At 39.5% G+C, this 21,149-nt stretch overlaps 1 protein-coding gene across 5 annotated transcripts in view; it reads right to left on the reverse strand.

The window, feature by feature from the left end:
* Positions 1 to 410: 410 nt before the first annotated feature.
* The window catches only part of sh3d19 (SH3 domain containing 19), a 37,054-nt gene continuing 16,315 nt past the window's right edge, over positions 411 to 21,149 (reverse strand). For 2 of the 5 annotated variants that reach the window (XM_088633180.1, XM_088633177.1), the window contains 19 exons: positions 18,077 to 18,117; positions 17,450 to 17,498; positions 16,300 to 16,435; positions 15,179 to 15,365; positions 13,613 to 14,881; positions 12,841 to 12,945; positions 12,107 to 12,219; positions 10,690 to 10,748; positions 9,983 to 10,199; positions 9,397 to 9,465; positions 7,769 to 7,915; positions 7,109 to 7,181; positions 5,801 to 5,931; positions 5,172 to 5,230; positions 4,468 to 4,676; positions 3,903 to 3,952; positions 3,594 to 3,786; positions 2,078 to 2,181; positions 411 to 1,878 (listed from right to left, as the gene is read on the reverse strand). In XM_088633180.1, coding sequence (XP_088489306.1) covers positions 1,762 to 1,878; positions 2,078 to 2,181; positions 3,594 to 3,786; positions 3,903 to 3,952; positions 4,468 to 4,676; positions 5,172 to 5,230; positions 5,801 to 5,931; positions 7,109 to 7,181; positions 7,769 to 7,915; positions 9,397 to 9,465; positions 9,983 to 10,199; positions 10,690 to 10,748; positions 12,107 to 12,219; positions 12,841 to 12,945; positions 13,613 to 14,881; positions 15,179 to 15,365; positions 16,300 to 16,435; positions 17,450 to 17,498; positions 18,077 to 18,117 — 3,328 coding nt within the window. In that variant the 3' untranslated portion in view covers positions 411 to 1,761. The remainder of the gene's footprint in view (positions 1,879 to 2,077; positions 2,182 to 3,593; positions 3,787 to 3,902; positions 3,953 to 4,467; positions 4,677 to 5,171; positions 5,231 to 5,800; positions 5,932 to 7,108; positions 7,182 to 7,768; positions 7,916 to 9,396; positions 9,466 to 9,982; positions 10,200 to 10,689; positions 10,749 to 12,106; positions 12,220 to 12,840; positions 12,946 to 13,612; positions 14,882 to 15,178; positions 15,366 to 16,299; positions 16,436 to 17,449; positions 17,499 to 18,076; positions 18,118 to 21,149) is intronic. The other 3 variants (XM_088633179.1, XM_088633178.1, XM_088633181.1) reach the window with 3 other exon arrangements.

A 21,149-nucleotide genomic window follows, 5' to 3' on the forward strand; every position in this document is an offset into this window, starting at 1 on the left:
GAAATTAAGGGCCCAGTTGTACAAAAAAAAAAAAGACCCGGGCACCTCAGGCACAAGTTGGCGAACCACTGCCCTGATCATTCCTGGTCTGGGAGTTGCAGTGTCTTGCTTTTCATTCCACCCTAAACGCTTCATTGCAATTTCCAGATCTTTACTCATTGAAGATTATGAACCTCCATCTAAAATATGTGCTGTAGTCTTCCAGAACTAGAAATTAATACTGCTGCTTTTCATGTCTAAAAATCTGGATCTGCTAACCAGGATTTTCAATTAAATATTTGCAGAACTATGTAAAAATAAGCTACTAATTTAAAGAAATGTCAAGTCTCCGTTTCAATAATCTTAAACCACCATTATCACATGTAGTGTAATACTACAGGGAAAGTTGTTAGAGGATGTCTTCACTATCCTTTGTTTTCAAAGTTGAAAGGTGAAAACTTTATTTGTAAATAATAAAAATCAGGTTAAAATACAGTAATTACATTTCAATTTGCATTAGAAACCATTTCACAGCCCTCCCATGGTAAGCTGGAAGAACACAGGAATCTCATTTAAGCATTCAAGACATTCCACTAATGAAAAAAACTTGTAAACGCAACTGACTTTAAAGGGAAATGAATTCAATGGTTAAATTAAATTTAAGGTCATTCCCATGCTAATGATCACCATAAGAAAAGCCAACATTTTCTGAGACTAACTAGAAATCAGAAAAGTCTCGCTTTCTCCTGTATTTGGATAGAATTACCAAATCACTTTGCAAGTCAATGGAAATGTCACAGGGTTTAATTTCACATGATGCCATGTTCTCAGAACATAAGCCTGAAAGTCTATACTCATTAAGGCCTCTAGATGGCAATAAAACAAAAGTCAACATTTTAACACAAATCAGAACTGTACCCCAGAACTCCCAAAATATTTATCACCTAGTACAGGTCTAAGGACAAATTATTGCACGTTACTCTTAAGTGATTAAAAAACAACATACCTTTCGGAAAAAAATATTTGCTTTCTGGTGTATGAAGTAAAAAAACAGACTGTTTAACAGTATATATTCATATTTTTCTTACTGGAATTTCATTGAAAAGGGGTGTTTAGATAATACAGTACCAGTCATGAAAAATTAAACTGCATAAAGTACCTTATTCTAGCTTTTGCAGTATTGCACTCCAAATAAGAACTAAGAAACAGTTTTCTTTTTGGCTGGTGTGGGAAATATTGGCAATATAGTGAGAGGTAGGCATCTTCAGACACGCATTGTATCAATTTTGTGCAGTTTGTGTTTTGTTGTGTCAGAGTTTGTGAGAAAACACACACTTATGTGAGACAAACTTTGAGACAAATAAATTTGACAATTTAAATTGTAATTATTCAGTGTGAATACCAAATAAAGTTTTAAAATCTTTGTTTAAAAAAATATATATATAAAGGTTACTTATGACAATGATGGTCATTAATGCAGCAATGCAGTCTTTAGTGTCTCATAATTATATTATCCCCAATTCCAATATTTAGGTTCAGATGGAAGAATACTTCAGTGGTTCAATGCCACATTTTTTCATAAAGGCACTTTTGTAATTAAGTAAAAACCCTGAATGCACAGCATGAGCAGGGGACAGTCAGTAAGAGACCATCTGCAGGTCAGTTTGAAATATTCTTGACGATTGTCATATTCTTCTCTCATCCGGGGGGTAAACGCCCACAGGTGTAATGCAATTACAATATTTCAGTTTCCTCAGGTGTGGAACTGTCAGCGAGGCTCCTTCACGGTTCTTGCAGCACTTGGACGTAGTTTTTGGGAACCAGGCCACATTTCCCCCTCAGTTCTCCAGCAAACCACTCTTCATCCACGGACTCCAGAGCTGTTATTATATCTCCTGCCTTAACAAAAACACAAGGCCCAAAAAACTAATTACGAAAGTAAAGACACTTTGTTTATGAATCTGAAGGCACGGTTGTAATGTAAAAAGAAACTTCAAACTGAAATTCCCTAAAATTATGTTTAAACCACTGTGGAATTTCTAAATACTGGAACAACAGCAATGAAAGCACAGGAAAACTGTCCCTCTGCAGGATGTACCTTCATTGAGAGCTCATCCTCACTCTCTGAAGTGAAGTCAAATAAAGCTTTGGCCCTTCCTCCCTGCTTATTCCCAGTTTGTGAATTTCCACTTGTAGGTGAACCTGTTGAGAAGCATCAGAGACAGCTGTTTCACCCAGTTTCAAGTAAAAAATAAATATTTTGTGGCAGTAACAAAAACAAATGTATGAAACGCATTGATTGGCTTAACTTTTCAGGCACAATCTACTTTCATTCATTTTATAGTTCATGAGAATGATACATGCTATGCATTGAAATAAAAACAAAATGTTAAAGAAAACAAGTTTATGGCCAAATATCTGATTAGTCTTACAAATAAGTTATATTTTCTTTAACCTGAAATGTCCTATAAAATGAAAGAGAGCTCCTGATGGAAGTCATGATCTTAGAAGAGTTAGCATTTTCCCTATTCTAAAAAAAGACTTGTGATTTTGTGGAGACAATACAAGCACATTCATACAAACAGTGTCTTGCAAAAGTATTGACCCCCTGGTAGTATCACATTTTGATTTATAAAAAGTTTGTTTTTCAAATAAAATTTTCTTAAGCTGTAACAATGAAAATGAACACTATTAGATACAAATCTGAGCATGTGCAAAATCTACCAATGCAACTTTAAAACAGGCTGAAAAAAACATCTACAAAGAATACATTGAAGTTTACTGATTGCATGATTACGAATTACAATTCATCCCCTTAAGTCAGTAAAAGGGAAGGTTAGGTTAGGCTGAGCTACGTTCTCCTCTAGTATTCTCCTGTATTTTTCCATCATCCATTTTTCCTTCATTTCTAACAAGCTTCCCAGTCAGAGCCAAACAGAAGCATAACTAGAACATAATGCTGCCAACACCATTCTTGAAATCTGGGAGGATACTAATTTGGCAATGTGCTTTAAGAGGCTTGTGCCAGATGTAACACATCACATTGAGACTAAAAAGGTTAATTATGGTCTTCTCTGAAACAAAAAAAACTTCTAAATTTAAGAGGAATCGTTTTGAGTACAGGCTCCATATAGATCAACACTGTGGAGGGACAAGGACATTATTAATATATGAATAACGATGCCCATCTCAGACAGAACTTTGCAAGTCTTTTAAAGTCGTTGTTCTCTTTGTGACAAAAGTGACTAACCACTTTTCTGCTTGACCAGTTGCTTGGTGTGGAAGGCTGTCTGATCAAAGCAGTGTCTGGGTAGACCTCCCACTTATTAAATGATGGTCTTCACTTTAAGGCTTTCATAACACTAGTTGTAATATATGATCAGGATGTATCACACACATCGTAACAAACATATGGAGAATTTTATTTTCCTCAAGACGCTTACAGTAAAAGTGCTTCTGTTGCAGATGGATTCATCCCAAGAGTACAGAGTTTATCCATTCACCTACACCACACTTGGTGAATCCAAGCCACAAAAACATTGAATCACATCCAAAAAGAAAGGAGGCCTACAGAACAGTGCGTTGTTTCAGGGGCTTATAATTAATAGCAATACCTGCAGAGCGCTGGACATAAGAAGTTGGGAAGAAGCCCTCCTTGCCATTGAGCCTCCCCCTGGACCAGTCTGCATCTATTTCCTCAGTGATAAGGATGTAGTCGCCCTGTTTTAAAGACAGGTCTTCCTCTGTGTGTGGCACGTAGTCATAGAGCGCAACTCCCCACTCGGCAGCAGCAGGCCCAGCCTGGGACTGAGGAGAAGAACACTGCTTACGGATGCTGTAATCAAACCAAGTCTGCCCCGTCTGACACTTGCATGTTGCTTCTCAGTGTGCGGCAATAACACAGGCTGCCAATTCCACCTTACCTGACTAGGTTTAACAGCCTGGTTGTTTGTCTTGATTGATGAACCCAGACCTGACATACGAAAATCAACCATTAATCATACGTACTGAAATCCAGCCCTAAGAAAATGACAATTTATCAAAAATGAAAGGCATGCAATTACGAATTGAAAATGAATTAATTAAACCAATACATAAAAATAAAGTTTCGTGTGAACCAAGCCTTGATAAACTAAAGAAAGTGTAAGTAGAGTGTCAGTCACTTTGCATCACGGCTACTCCGTTTATGGCCTTTCCAAGTCTATATCTCCTATACAGGTGTTTCAATTTTTTTCCCTCTACCTTTAAAGTTATCAATGGAAAAACTAAGAGGTATGTCGAAATTCCTGGAATTATCTGAAATTTGGACTTTGGCCACATCGCAAGGTTTTTTCAGTTGACTTAACAAGTGTCGGCGCCCATACCCAAGTCATCTGGTAAAAAACTATTGGAACTCTAATGCCTCTTGTCTATGACATATTCCTAGATAGGAAGTTGATCTTTGTAAACTGGCTGTGTTTTACTCCAGCCAGGCGTATGGAACCCTACCTGGAAGAGGTACTCTACTGTGGACAGAAGGCAGGTCCTCCACGATTTCGACAAAGTTCAGGGGGACGAGTCCAGTGCGGCCGTCAAACTCCCCCATGAGCCATTCCTGATCTACATACTCCTTCAGCTTAATCATGTCGCCTTCAGAGAAGGTGAGCTCATCACTCTGCTCCCCCTCAAAATCAAATCTGGCCACACACCTTGGACCACTGAAGAATGAGAAATACAAAACCCCACCTCCTCAAGCCAACAGTATATTTCCTTCTAACAAAAAAGTCAAAGTGTTACGGGAGTATGGAACATGCTGTTGAAGGCAATGCTCTGTTTTTATTCAAGAAACAGCTGGATAAGATCCTTGAATCAATACGATCCTAGCTATCAAATGGGTTAGATGAGCCAAATGGCCTCCTCTTGTTTGTATAACAGTTCTTGCATTCTTCGAGCAGCACAGTACGACACTAACCTCTGCCAGATGTTAAGACGACAACAATTTTGTCTACACCAAAGTACTTATCTTTTTGACCAGTATTAGTTGAAAGCCCTAATGCTTAGTGAATATACACCCGCTTACAAGGTCCCTGTAAAAATAAAATCAGCTGGAGAATGGAGAAAGAAGCTTTGTGAATTATAATACTTTAAGGTTATGTACCTCATGTTCTTGATATTATACTCAAAATAATCCTGTGGTCACTTGAGATTCTTACCTGACGGGTGCTGGTTTAGGACGATCAGTCTTCCCATTGGGCGGCGCTGGAATGCTTGACTAACAGAACACAAAGATTAAAATATATATGCTGTAATAAAGATTGCATCTATTTATGTAATGTGTATTCTATCGCATGTATCATGATAATGATAGAGAATTATGCAAAAGACACATTAAGGTTTTTCCTACCAAATTGTTTGGGGAAAAACAAGTTTATTTAATGGCAAGAAGGAAAGCAACTTGTAATACTACATCATATCCTTGATGTTACTTTCCTTTTGCTCACAGGCAACAAAGTCCAAAGTGTTCTTTAATAGTGACATGATGACAATTAAGAATTTAATTCTAAGGATTTTGCTAGGAGAGCAAAGATTTAAATCTGAACATAAGTTGAGCCCAAGCAGTCTGCTTTTTCCTACATTCTTATCAGCGTAAGAGTATCACAGAAATGGGAAAGTACACTGCTGTATATAGCCTGTATTACGACTGCCGGAAGAGCTGCTGTACTATATATGTACATATCCTATTGTCCTGTGTTGAGTGCATGTCACATTACCCAAAACAAGCCCTTCAATAGACTACCAGCATGCAGGCAGGAGAGAGCAGGCTCTGCTCAGACCCACTCACCAGGACTTTGACATAATTGATTGGGAAGATGCCAGAGCTGCCCCTGCACGTCCCCCGGTACCACTCGCTGTCGATGCGCTCCACATGGGACACTGTGTCCCCTGCCCTCAGGGCCAGCTCGTCAGGGCTCTCTGACAACCGGACATATAAATACCACCATGAAACACAATCCCCATCAACCACCACAACACTCCGTTTGTTTTTATAGCTTTTGTTCATTGGGATTTGCTATTATTACTACTGCCTCAGTAAGGAGTCATCAATTTACACTGACTCGGGCCACTGCTGGACGCCTTGTGGCAGTACAGGAAGAATGAGTGACGGGCGTGCACTTTCCTCACTGTGAGCCACAGTGGAAGGGTGTGGCTTTAAAGGACAACACAGCAAAATTCACAGACGCCTGGCAAACCACTGGCGTCCCTGTTGGTGTGAGGAACACCCAGGCTGGCTCACACCTGACCAAAGCAACTGGTAGCAGCTGCCCAAGAATCCCACTCACTGCTGGCTAATGACAGCCCAGACTTAAACTACAGGGTTCAACCACTGAGTGAGCCAGAATACGTAGCATGTATCCACAGAGCAAGATACAGACCTTCCTTACACTGCCTGGAAGGTGACATGCCCATGCCTCGTCAATGTCTTTCATCTGGACCTCGTTCTGCTGCAGTGCGTTATGGTTTAATGACACAGTTGTGCTCACAAAGTGCTTGCTTTGGTAAACCATACCTACAGTTTTAGTGAGGGGCTGCTGAAGTGAATTACTATTTAAAACTACCCATGCTAAGGAAATAATTGGATAGATACTACAGAATATTAAACCAAGGCCTTACAACGCAAGTTAATTTTAAGTACAAATGTTTTATAAGACCTAAAATATTTTTGTAGCTGAACTGGTACAAACTACACTACAGCTACTGGTCTGTTTCAATTGAGCTACAGAGACTACATTAGCAAGAAGGCCGTTTATTGTTTTTCAATACATTTCTTTTCAAGAAGTAATTTAGCACATTTTGTGCATTTAAGAATGTTTCACAATATTAAGAGTTCTTATGTCTGGCTTATGTCTCAACCCTCTTCTAGGAGGTTATTGATCTTAATGTTTCAAAAGATTTCTGTTTACAACACTGCGGTTAAGAAATTCCCAAGTCAACTGAACTTGGTGTTCCAGCTGAGGCATTAAACACATCACATGGGGCACAGCCATAATTCTTGGCTTTTGAAACAATGATTAAAAAATAACAGCAGAAAATAAAGACAAAAGGTTTACAGTTATGCATACTCTACAATGAGAACATGAGTCTGTACTACCTGGAGTAAAGTCATACAGAACTTGAGCCTGTAGACCACTGCTCTCTTTCTGAGGTCTCCCAGGACCTGAGGACTGGAGGAAACACAAAAGGACACAAAGTCTACTGTGTGCACAACATGATACTGTGCTGCACATGCAGTTACTGGTGACTGACCCAGTATTAAATGCACATGTAGAAATGTTTTATCCTGAACAGAAGAATGAAAATATTACATGACGTAAATCTTCAGCTTTACAGGATGTTGAGTTAAAAGTAACCAGAAAAGCAAAATATTTTTCTTTCCAGTTCCCAAGTGTAAGAGTTTGTCAGTATGGCATGAACAGCCTCCATGATCACGTCTATATTAACTGGTTCCAGGTTTAAGTCAATATAAACATGATTACTGTATCAAAATGACACCCACAGGATTGACAGTTTACTTTTACTGGTTTATTTTTGAATGGTGAATTTTGATGAGTATGTAAATTAGAAAAATAAGAATTAAACTGAAGTTTTTAAGACGCACAGAGTATCTTTCAAGACAATGCCTACTGTGCAAGCTAGATGGTTATCTGCTTGATGGAACACTGCCCTTTATTTTGGACAGTACCTATACCTTTAGCACTGATCTGTAAAGTCATGCATTTGTCCTCGGTCACTGGTCCACAGCAGCCCATACCTGGGATGTTCTTGCACTGCTGGGCACTTTGGGCAGCGGAGTGATGATCTTCATGTAAGACTTGGGAACTGTGCCCTTGCCATCTCCTGCTTGGCACACAAATGTATCACTGTCGATCTGCTCAAGCAGCACCAGGACCTCGTTTTTCTGAAGAGGGATAAAATACATATTTGTACTTCATTTTCAAAGTCTGGCACACTGTGCAAGATGAAGAAGCTGAGAAAAAATATTTTTATACAGGTAGCTGTAATTTTTCCCTCTTTTGAATGTGCATACTGAAAAATGTTTTGATAATTTCCTGCTTCTACTGTACATCGCACTTTTTAACCCTGAGAAGTCAATGCATGTTACACACTTGAGGGGACGCACTTCATCCCCCACTGGAGTGCAACACATACCTGGGTGACGCACAACAGCCACTTGCCAGGAACCCAACCACACAGCAGATGTGGTAGAGGATGCCCCAGCTGAATGAAGTGGGAAATTTGAGAAGAATTGGCAAGGTCAGACTCTAAAAGCTCAGACTGGAGTTTAATCCAGACAGCAGGGTTAACAATGTGCATGATTGCCATAGTGGGGTACTGGTCCACAAAGTTGTGGTGACTCCCTAGGTCTTCCATGGAGGCCCAGACTCTAAATCTAGCTAAGGAGGTAACACAGCCTCCATTCTCCCGAATGCTCTCTCACTCTAGCCTAGTCAATTCCAGCTGACCTTAGACCTTGCTCCCAAGAGACTATGCTTGGGGAGTCAGAAACCTGCTCCTTCAGCCCACAAATGCCTTATCCGGTCACTCACATCTATATGTGATATTCCATCTGAATACAGTGAGACACGATGACATCGCTGCCTTGCAGCACTGGAACCCTGGGTTCCACTCCTGGGCACTATCTGCATGGAGCTTGTATGTTATCCCTGCGTTCATGTGGGTTTGCTCTAGGTGCCCAGGTTTAATGCCACAGTCCAAAAACATAACTGGGTAGGTTAACTGGCTTCTGGGAAAACTGCTCCGGTGCGAGTGTGTTTGTGTCTGTGTGTGCCCAGAGATGGACTGGTGTCACTGCCTTGTGCCCATTGCATGCCGGGATAGGCTCCAGCTCCCCTGGGACCCTAAATTGGAAGAAGTGTCTAGAAAATAGATGGATGGATAGTTTCAGTACTATTATCATCCAAAATAGTGCAATACAAGTCAATGCCTTCATCTTCACAGGTTTTTATGTGCATCTCATGTTGCATCAGTTTCCCAGAGTGGGGAAAAAAAGACATGAGCAATGGGAGACCCACGAGTCCTGAAATACTACAGTATACCTTTTTTCTTTAAAAGGGAAATTACAGTAACCATATCTGTACAGCTCTCTAAAGACTCAGGCTGGCACAGGAAAAAATGACCAATGTAGTTGTGAATACTGATACAATCATAGCAGTTCAGGCATTAGGAGGTATAAACATCAGTATTACTAAAACTGAATCCCATTTCCAAAACGAAAAAGATTAGAAAGCAAAATAAACCCTATAAATATCCTCCTATGGTAGTACACAGTTAAAACTTCAACTACCACAATGATTCAATGATAGCTATTTATTTTCAGTTTGATTACAATGCCATTGAATCATACAGTCAATTATTTACCTGGAAGGAGAGTTCCCCTGGGTTCCTGCCATTAAAGTCATATTCTGCAATTCCATGTGGCACTGAAAGCTTTAAAGACAAAGACAGAATGATGAAGCACACTGCATTTATTTTTCCTTCAAACCTTGTTCACCAGCCAAATACAGGCTTGTCATGAAAATCAGCACCTTCTTTAAGCTACTGCTTCAAAGCCAGATGATGCCAAAGGCAAATCCACGTTAAGGAATTAAACTTTAGTGAAGAAAAAGCAAACTGCATTTTAGTGAAAACGGAAATACAACAAAGATGGATGATTTGAAGAACAATGTGTTCAAGCGGACAGAGCCCAGTTAAGACCAAACGAACCCTGAAAACACAAAAGCAAAGAACTCTTCCGGTTAACAAGCCCGAAAGAGAACACACCTTCACTGAGACAACACCCTTGGTAAAGCTGCAATCCCTAAGTGGATTTAAACACAAATTCTGACCATGTACCACAAACAGATTTTGGACAAAGTATTTGTCACAGGGATATTCATTAGTAATGAGAATCAATAGCACATTAAAAAGAAAACAAGATCTCCAGAACGAGGGTGACAGTCCTTACAGTGTAGTTGTTATAAAGCTGATGCCCAGGCCTGGGCCTTGGGGGCAGTACAGGTCCTTTCTTCTTGGACATCTGGCTCTGGGGCTGTTTAGGTACCCCACTGTCACCCCCCATCTTGGAGGAGAGGGGCTGCGCAGAGGTCCTGGGAGGGGGCGGCCTTCCTGGAGCCCCTTTAGCTGGAGGGGGGCGGGGTGGGAGGACTTTGCCTCCACTGGGCCTGTCAAAAAGAGGGAAAAAAGTATAAACCTCTACTAAAAGCACAATCAATATGCAGAGCATCAAACCAAACAGCAGGACACAGGCAGGCAATGTTTCATAATCTAGAAGGTGGGTTGTATGAGCTTCCTTTAAAGTCAGAATTGAAGAGGAATGATTTATGATCCACTCTTTTGATAACTGTTTTTCTAATAATAATGAATAATGAATTTTCGAGTCCACTGGATAAAAGAACAGAGTCCATTACTAATGTCCACTACAGCTTGTGTTACTGGCACACCCCCAGCCCCACAGCTCTGAAAGGTGAGGGAGCTGTCTGGCACACAGCCCTGCAGGACCAGAGCCACATTGTGTGGGCGGCGCAAGATGTCAGGGGAAATGTGTTTTTTTTTCCAGATACTATCTTGTCTGCTAGATTGCAATGGCCATGAGTACATGATTTGTACTTTCTTTCTGCTGTCCATGAATAAAAAAAAAAACACCTTTCTCACCGAGGTGGCAGACATGGTTCAGAGGACGAGCTGTTGCACCATTCTGAATTACATGACTCCTGAAACCAGAAAACAAAGAAGAACAAATACTATGACTCAGACTTGTATTATCTGTGCACTCGAGAGCACACAAACTCTGAAAGGAAATGAAAAACAATCTTTTGGAGTTGAAGTACTTCAAATCTTTTATTGACTTTGCTGAGGTTTACTGTTGCAATAGCAATCCTGTATGGCCACTAGTGTGTGGTTGTCCATTAATGTCGCTATTTACTACATTCCTACTATGCTTTACAACAGTGCAGAACTAATCTGTTAATGAACAAAGACTCTGCCTTTACATCTTTTAAGTACAGCACAGAATCTTATTTACATTTTCTGCCTTGTCACACTGGTCATCATGGTGGTTTGAATACATTCTCAAAATGTGCACTTGGCTTGGCATCACGGCAAAGCTTGGCAAAGCTATAAGTGAAAAAGACGCAGATTTGTTGACCACTGAACGGTGCTGCTTGACAATGCAACCATAGAGAACAGTCAACCTTTCAGGCCATCACCACACAGATAACCACCTTGTTGCAATGAAAACACCATCGCTTGGCATGAGTGGCACAGACCAAAAAAATGTGAAGTGGTGGTTTGCGCTCAGTGAAAGCCTTGTTTGTTACCATGCTGCCACTGGGGGTACAGCCATGAATGGGGAAGATCCCTTTACAATCCTGAGCAAGTGCGATCAGCTCCCTTCTCAGATACATCATTCTCTTATATTTACAGCAGTGAGCTGTACAATTAAGTATATGCACTAACAGCCGATTGAGTTGTAAATTTAATATTCATAATTAGGTATTGGTCCGGGAAACTGAACCACGTTTCAGGATTTGAATCTCAAGCTGTTAGATGCTTTTGCATTACTGACCACCAAATACAAAGCTCGTATTCTACAAACCTGAATCAATTGACAGAACTTCCATGAGAGATGTTAAATCACAGAAAGTTACTTATTTATAGTGTCAGCATCTCTTTCAGTGTATCAGCAAAACAACGAAGGCCAATTTGGAGCAAGTAATATTTATATAATGGTAACTTTGTGGGTTCTTTTTAATGGCATTTAAGTAAAATGCTTTAATTGCATAATTTGTAAAGTGTCTTAGGTTATGAATGCTTTTTTGGCATTCATCTATCCCATAATTATTGATGGAAACAAGCCCTCAGCTACTCTTATTTGCTAATAATACGTTTGATTCTGTCCTCTTTTCCTCCTAAATATTACCAATCACATAACTGCAAATCTATTCATGAATCGTTACAAAAATATATTTTCCATTACACCAAATACATGATCCCTGGTCTCAGAAGTCTTTTAAAGATGGAGCACTGCTGGAGTGCTGCCTCTGGGTACAGATCCCACACTGTACATTACCTGAGGTGCTGGTTTTGAGGCAAAACTGCGTTTCTGGGTCACAGAAGAAGTGAAACCGCCCACTGGTTTCTCTACAGGAAGAGGTGGAGGGTCCTGCTGATCTGCTTCAGGCACTGAAAGACATCATTCACTTATCTCAACGATAATACATACAGGGTAGTTTAAACCAATGGTACTGGGAGGCCAGTCTCTTTAGGTGTTTGGCCTTAAATCACAGGCTTATTGACTGAAGTCTTCTATTTGGAGCATATTCGTAAATCTGTTTTTCAGGTCTTGAAATGTCATTTGGTACAACTAATATAAATCCTTTACCAATATACGAGTTTCAAAACTGTCCCCCTTTCAACTTTGTTGCTTTAAAAATAACCCAAATGGAGCTCCTCAGCAACAATACAAAAAAACTGTGGGTGTTTCTCATTACAGTGTCATTCCCAACTGCATCTGTTCAACAAAAACCGATCCAGAAATTACATGCTTCCTTCCTATAGAATACCACTCAGCCCAGAAGAAGAAAGTCCTGATCTGCTGAGGGCAGGCCTAAAAATTAAAATCAATCAGGTTCATAACAGTACTATATGACACAGAAAAACTGCATACATGAGACATAAGAATATCTTAAAGCCCCCGTTATCCCTTAAAATTACATGTAGTCCTACATATTTTGTCAGTTTCACTATCTCCACTCAGAATTATGAATGAATGATCCCTGAAAAGTTTAGATCTAGTAAACTCACTTTTGCCGGGTTTGCTGGGAACTCTTATCATTGTAGGTTTACAAGACACACCTGGGCGACTGGGAACATTATGTGTTACACCCTGAGGTTTGGTGGAAAAAAAGTCTGACAAATAAAGCAGATAAATTAAACTTATCACTGAGTGCAAAAGCCAGAGAACAAAATTCACAGACATCTGAGGCACACTAAACACTGGCATTTACAAAACTCAAAACCTCTACTAAAGGTATAACTTTGACTTAGAAAAGAAAATATTTCACATAATACTTAATCTTATTAGTCTAAATTATATCTAAGCATAATAAAACCCACAACATAAAGAAAGTTAGTCAAGGTTGGTGACATCTACTGTACATATTGATGTGTAAATAATAAAATGCTCAAATTTTTATGTAATTCTCAGACATTTGCTCGTCATTTCTTAATATTATAATGTAATCTTTTGGGTCACTGTATGTATTGCTATAATTTTGTACCGTGTAGTAATACATAATTTATTACATTATGTTTAATTCTGAACTTTGTATGCCAAGTCTCTATGTAGTTTTCACACTAAGTTTATTCAGTTCAGGTCTAAATACATATTGTGTTGGATTAAAGGCATCATCTAAAAATGTCTTTACGTTAAGACACAAATTAATTATCCAAAATTGGTAACACAAGCACTGGAAAGAGGAAACAATTCACTGGCGGAACAGAATCTTAAGTGAGCAGGAGCATCCTCTGGTTAGCATCCTTTCTTCCCCTGCAATGGAAAAGCAGCTCCACTCACCTGTCATCGTCATCTCCGCGCTCTCGCTCTCTGTGCCGTTACCAAAGGAGAAGCCTGTCGCGGCTTGGTTATTTGACGTCCACAGGTCCAGGCTTGCTTGCCTCAACAATGGAGGAGTGGGGCGACTGAGAACAGCCCCCGAATCACGCACCATGAAACTCTTCGCCCTGGAGGCGACCAACCTCTGAGGTGGTGGTATAAACACAGGGCTTTCAGCCTGAACTGCATCTTTACTTTCCATCTCTGTGGGCTTCATGGGGACAAGTGGCTTTGTGGCAGATGCTAAAACTTGGAAGATTTCCTTCTGGTTATCTTCAAAGCCCGATTTACTCCCATTCCCCAAGAGGCTAGAATTGTTCATAGCGCTAAAAACGACATTAGGATTGAGGCTCTTAGAAGCTTCTGGTTTGGAATCGAAAACATTGTCCATTCCTTGCAGCTTGGGCAAGACCATAACGGGGCTATCCTTGGTGGCTGGGCTTGGTTTGATTGTTGTCACAAGGTCCCCTTCCCAGAAACTTTTACTGGAAGGCTTTGGCATTAGAGTTGGTTTTGCAGCTATAACTGGAGGTTTGGCAAGCTGATGGCGAGGACGGACTTCCGGTTTCTTAGGTTCTCCATTGCCACTCTCCGTGCTCACTTGGGACTCAAAAGCCTGTATCTTTGCACGTATATTTCTTTGGCTACCAAAATTATTCATATTGTCTTCTTCGTTTTGGTCGTCTACAGAAAAAACCTCTAAGAGTTCTTGCAGATACGTACCTGAGGATAATTCCCCACAATCAGGGATCACATGAGTGCCCTCTCCCTTGTCATCCTCTTTAAATCTCACCAGAGTCTGAACCTTGACTTCTTTGGTTACAGGTATCAGGTTTATTTTGGACCGCGGACGTGGAACTGGTCGTTTTGTTTCCTCCTTGGAAGCTGGGTCAACTGATGGTTGAGGATCAGTGGAGATTACTAAAGACTCAGTCTGGTCACCAGGAAATTCAGTAGGGTCAGAACAGGGTTTGTTGGGACTGGGGTCTATATCGCACTGATTAGACACCGTTATAAGCAGGGATTTACTGCAGGAATCGATTGGATTATTTCGGTTTTCAGTCGTACTGTTTTGGGAATCTGCCAGCTGTTCGGAGCCAACAATTGGTGAAAGTTTTGTCGTCTCCTCTTGGACTAGAGCAGACTCTTTTACAAAAACTGTCTCTTTGCTTGCCACTGGTTTAGTTTTGGGTGGCAACAACGATGGCCTTGGAGGTTTTGGAGGTTTTCCTATAGCAAAAGAAAAGAAAGGACATTTTAATTTTCAGGATGTGTATGTCCTTAAATTTATTTATGTAAATAAAACCAGGAAGTCTGTAGAACATATTAGCTCATAATTCCTTCATCTTTTATAGAGTTCTTTGAAAGCACTTTAAGTGAACGTATGATGACAATTTTCCCCCCACATTAGAATACAATCCTTATTTCATAAAATCCAAATAAACAAAAACTAAGCCTCTATAGAACAGAGCCCATGCAAGAAGCACAGCAGGAGAACATCCAAGTCACCACTACAGGCCTGCTTACCAGCAGCTGGCACAGCGTCACCCTGAACAGGCTGAGGTGTTCCAGTACCGCCTAGGCCTGCATCTGCAGAAACATCTTCAAGATCAGTCTGTGTGGCGATAGTGGTGGTGGAAGGCCGAGGGGAGGCTGCTGGACGGACCTGCTCCTGTGTCTTTTCTCTGATCACCTGGTCATACGATGGTGGTGGCTGGAAGAAGAGGAACACCATCACTGGATATCCTCCCGCCTGGAGAGTTCTCCCTATGAGCGTCAAGGATATACAGTAGCTATCCCAGGAAAATTTTCCTTCATGCTACACAAATCTTTTCAGAAATATACTGTAACTTTTCCTGGCAAATTCAGTGAAAACAACACTTCCTTATTTAGAAGGGGCAGACAGATATCCCAGGTAAACTCCTCCCCACCCCCACAGACATTAAGGAAATTATGTTCCGTCCTGTGAGAGGGGCACAATTTCCTGTGTGATCTGCTCCTGTTCATGTTCTTATGTTTTCCTTCCCAGAATTCAGGTATACCTTTAGAGCAAAACCATGCTTTATTTACCAATTATAATGAAATATAAAACTATGATAATTTTTACTTATAAATAATACATAATTAAATATACAATATACATTAGCATCTTATATGCTACAAGCAGAATACTGGAGTTTTGTACTTCTTTAAACACCATCACAGTGGATATTACCAGGAGGCAGCCTTTATGACGCATTTCTGTATCCAGGCACTTGTGTAAATGTAACAGATACACACCAGCTTTACAGAGAAATGTGTTAACAAGAGATTATGGAGGTCATCTGAGGGAAGGGAGAAAAATACTCATTCTGGGTGCTTGAGTTCCCTGCATGCCATGAATCCGTAGGAAATCACCCCCCCCCCCACCTACAGGAGGAACAATATAACCATTTGAAGACCCACTAGGTAGTGTATGGAGGTTTACTGTATGTAGGATATATCACTCCAGTTAGAGAGGGTTAATATTCAATTGAAACATGCTTTAATTAAACTGTGGTGCTTGCCCAGGCTCATTTCACCCTCACTCAGGAGTCTTGTGGGGGTGGGTGTGGAGAGCACAAATCAGACTACAGTGCTACCACGCATCTCAGGGAGAGAAGGGTTACCTGTGCAGATGCTGGGATGCTTGGTCCCCAGATGCCCTGAGATGGGGTATGAGGCGATGAAAAACCCCCAGCTGCCCCAGAAAACCAAGCATTCGACACCAGGGGCTCCGCTGACACAATAGTTATCTCCGGCCGCCTGCAACGCAAACCACACAGGGTGTTATAGCGTAGCTCCTTTGGATGAATATGCCCATCTTGTGACAGAGTTCACTAACACGGGAGAAACTGAAAAAAATATTTTTCCTGTCTGAATACTGTATATTAACTACTTCAATAATAATATTTCTTAAAATAATTGGAATTTATACTTAATATAATATGCACTATCTTGCCGGTTTCTACCCTTCCCAAACACACAAACTATTAGAGTCAAATATATTAGAGTCAATACTGCTTACAGCCCTTTTATCAAGCTAGCTCAAAGCTTGTCAGGGCAACAGAGAGCTAAATGTTACACTGCAGCATTTTTTGCATTATTCAATTTTTTCTAAAAATATTTTAGGTACTTTCCTGACTGTAGGTTTTGAGAAAATATATCCCGATGCACAAAAACAATATTTGACTTTTTTGTCTTTTATTAGATACAAATGAGAAAAACAAGCTATCACATTTTACAATACTGCCTAATCTATGGACAAGAGTGATCTATTTATTTTGTACTTCATAAAGCACAAAAGGAAAATGGAAAAGAAAAAGAAATGCTTTCCCACTTTTAAAAGACTCAAAAAGGACAAAGTAAAAAAGGAACAAATGGCCATTGTACATCTATTTTTAAAAATCCCAGTTTATTGAGTAAAATAAAAAATGCCTCTGCCAGATATGTTTCTACTGAATAGCTAGATATTTTAAGAGACTTTCATTTTCAAAAGAAAACAATGAAAAGCCAAAAATAAAAAGACAAGTGACTGAGTAGATAAACCTCACAGCTTTTCTACCAAGTACATCCACTTCATTGAGACTTAATGAGCTGAATGCAAGCCAGATGCCTTTTATGAGCAGCTTTGTTAGAAAACCACAGCAGGCTATTTCTATTAATCTTGGTAAATCCCAATTTGTCTTGGGGAAACAGGATGAAAGTGGTTGAGAACAATATTGATGGAGCTGCCCACTGAGCACCAGTCCTGAAACTTATGATACAATGAAGGCTTACCTTCTGTCTCTGGGAGGATCATTCTGTGAATAAGCTCTTGTTGTTGCTGCTAAATTAAAATAGTTTTCACATTACTAATATTATTTCACAGTAGTGCAGGTTAACTGTGGTTTTAATCATATTTCAAAGTAAAATGGATACAAGTTTCAAAATATATACATTATATTATAGTCACATTACATTTTCTAAAATGTCCAATTAAAATAAAAAGAACAAAAGAATTAACACCATTTTGGTGACATTTTGCACATCTTTGCTAGCAAAATGCTAATTTACTTGAGGTCTCTCATTTGTATGTAGCAGCTCAACTAATTAAATCCAGTTATTATTTATCCAGGCATTATTTGGCATTTTAGAATTTATTTCATGTTTCTGTCAGCAATGAATCTATCCTTTATCACATCTCACATCTTATTTCAATACTACCTTCCTGATAAATGTAGAGAACACTGAGCTTCTTAAGCACATGTATTAAATGAAAGCATTTTAAGAATACTGCTACTGTTAATGTTCATTGTTCTGGAGTTCATAAAATGTAAAGCAATATCAATATGTCCAATAGCTATAAGTTCAGAATATGTACGGCACACAATCAATACTTGACAGAACTGTCAAGTCAGTACTCACTTCTCTTGATAGCAGCTCTTATGGAAGACAGGGGTCCTGGACTAGGAGCACATGAAAGGGAAAATGTTAATATTATTAATGGCACAGAACCCTCACAAGATCACTTGTAATATAACAGGCACCTTCATCTTGCCATCAGTACAAACTTCTTCCTGGAAGCAGACACAGATTGGCTTTCATATGAGTTCCATACACTTCAATCTGGAAATTCTCCTCAGATTCTAATTCTAAAGTTTTCTAAATGGCTGGATGCCGTTGACAACCAGTTCTCTAATTATTTAACTGAGAATAAGCAGCATCAATTTTAACAATATACTGGCTCTCAACTTGCTACAGGGAAAAGAACAAGGAAGAGTTCCAGGTTGAGTTTCCCTGTTATCAAAAAAAAAAAATTACATTTTCATTGTTTGCCTAAACTACATAAATCCACTGTTATGTAAAAACGCTCAGTAAAGGAGATAAAATGAACAAGCGGGCAGTCCAGTTTCTAGAGTGACAGTAAAAGTGAAAAAGGCTGATGTATAGCACAATAAATCACAAAGAGCAGACATTATTATTATTGTGAGAGGGTGGTAGGATCATACAGCATGGAAACTCATGTCTAAGCAACATTCCCCAGAATGCTGTGGAGAATTAGCTCTTGCCATCAGTCACCTGACCAATTCTGAGAGGCTGGTTGGTCAACTGTAAGGTTACAAAGCATTTATTTAATTATTTATCAGCTTTCTGGGAACAGAGAGTGGATCCACTATTAGGAAAACCGCACCAGAGAGAGGGAAGAAGAGAAGACATCCAACTCACTGACCAAGTATGAACTTTTGTAGATCTTGGACATGTGAGTTTTAGGAATGTCAATGACACTATTGTAAGAGGGGGACTGAAAAAGTCTAGTCAGTAACAAAGAGTAGGCTTTTGTTAGTGTTTTGGAATTTAATTTTACTTCACACTGTAAATAAAAGAGCACTCTTTTCCTCACGGCTGCTTTGTTTATGTTTTTCACCTATTGACATTCCGATTAACAGCCTCCTATTCCCAGTTCCAGGGTGTGTCACAGGCATGTACAGTATGTCTATTCTTGATTCTTAAAAAATGGGTCTGCAAATACCTCTCATTTTCAGGGGACAGCATAGTGCAGCATGTAAGTCTCTGGTCTCATAACTGACAGGTTGTGGGTCACCTCCCTGCAGTAGATACTGCTGTTGTACCCTTGAGTGAGGTCGAATCTCAGTTGCTGTCTACCCAGCTATATAAGTGGGGACAAGCACTGCAGGGGGGTGATCCTGTGATAGACCAGGGAGTAACAGTCTTAGTCTGCTCAAAGGTAGGATATCCATTGGGCCAGTGTGTTCTGGTGTGGACTAAGCCTCTTCTTAATGCCTATCATTTTGAACAAATTAGAAAGCTAAGCACCAGAGAAAACAAAATTCCTCTTTTCCACTTCTTAAAGTTTTACAGGAGTGATTGGAGATATGAAGGACCTGCACTCTTTTCTTGTCTTTCTTTCATTTATTTAACCTCCAATATTTAAGGTTAAACCTGCTTTAAAACTTAGTTTGCTTTATTGGGACTGTTTGTAGGTTTTATATTAGACACCATTCCACTCTTTACCATGAAGAGTACATTTTTTAATAATTCTACATTTCTTGCCTTTACAGCTCCAAAGACTCGACTTTGCATTAGTCCTTTCCTGTTCACTGCTTTTGTTTCTAGAGAGCACTTACTTCTAATAATGTCTCATTCATTGGCTGCAGATCTCAACTTATCACGATACTAGTAAAAACAATGACATGTGACAATAAAAAAAAACTTTGAAATTTGCTGCATGAGGTTTTGAAACATTCACAATTTTTTTCCAAATCTTGGAAAAATTCAAACAGATACCTCAAGTGCCTTTGACATGTTGCAGTTCCTGAGATGAAACTTTAATACGCAAGATGTGAAACTCATTTCTCTGCTGACCCAGGACAATTTCAATTTTCAAAAAGAAATTCTTCAGATGTCTTACCTGTATTACCACAGTAAACATCAGGCTATAATCCTTCACTTAAAACCTACTTGCTAGGGAATGCTAGGGTAGCGACACTCATTTTCTCAACACACAGTCATTAATTGAAAATAGTCAGACCAGATTTAAGGACAATTTTGAACCAAAAATATTTCCACATAAAATGAAGACAAAATTTGTGAAAAAAAATGAATTAACCTCCTTAATCAGCATACGTAGAGAACTGTATAGTCTGGTATTAAAACATTTCGTATAGAGGGGTTAACGTTCACCAGGAAGGCACTTAATTCATTTTTTCTGCATTAAATGTAGAAATGCAGCAGTGCTTTCAAGATCAATAGTCCAGCAATATCCCAGAACATGCTGTATGTCATATGACAAAAACAAGCGAAAAAAAATCAAAATGCTTAAATCTTTGTTTTCTGCATGAAGAAAACTACAATAAACCAAAAAAAAGAACGTTTCCTTTAAAAACTCTAAAGAGGTTTGAATGGGGCACTATTTTAGTGCGCAGAAACAAACAAGGTTTTACTTTTCTAATTTTCACCACAGAATGAAGAACATTCTTGTCAAAAACTACAGTAGCAAATTTCACTTCACTTCTTATCCAGTTTTATTAACAGCTCTCTAAGAATAGTACAAACAAGATACTTTCATGCACAATGTCACCATTATTTCAGACTACCCATTAATCTCTTCCATTCCATGTTAGGCTCTTGCAGATCTTGCCTAAGGTGAGAATTCTCCATTTACTGTCAGGCTAGACTGTACAACATGGTAGGAAGTTTCTCAGCTTCAGCACAGAATCAAACTGCATGCGAAGATCAAACCAAGCATGACACACCTACGTTCTGTACTCCACAGTATGAATTTGACTGAACTGGTCAAATGGAGAAATGCCAGTACAGTTTCCATCACACGAAACTCCCACACATCCTCCTGTGGAGAGCAAAGGTATCAACAAACATTGAAAGTGCAAAATAAACACTTAATCTATTTCCAAGACAACACAAGTTTTCCATGAGATGTGAAAGCTATTTTGCAAAGGAGAAACCAGCAGATGAATAC

The sequence above is a fragment of the Lepisosteus platostomus genome, chromosome 1, assembly GCF_059453375.1.
Source record: "Lepisosteus platostomus isolate fLepPlt1 chromosome 1, fLepPlt1.hap1, whole genome shotgun sequence".
NCBI classification, from domain to species: Eukaryota; Metazoa; Chordata; class Actinopteri; order Semionotiformes; family Lepisosteidae; genus Lepisosteus; species Lepisosteus platostomus.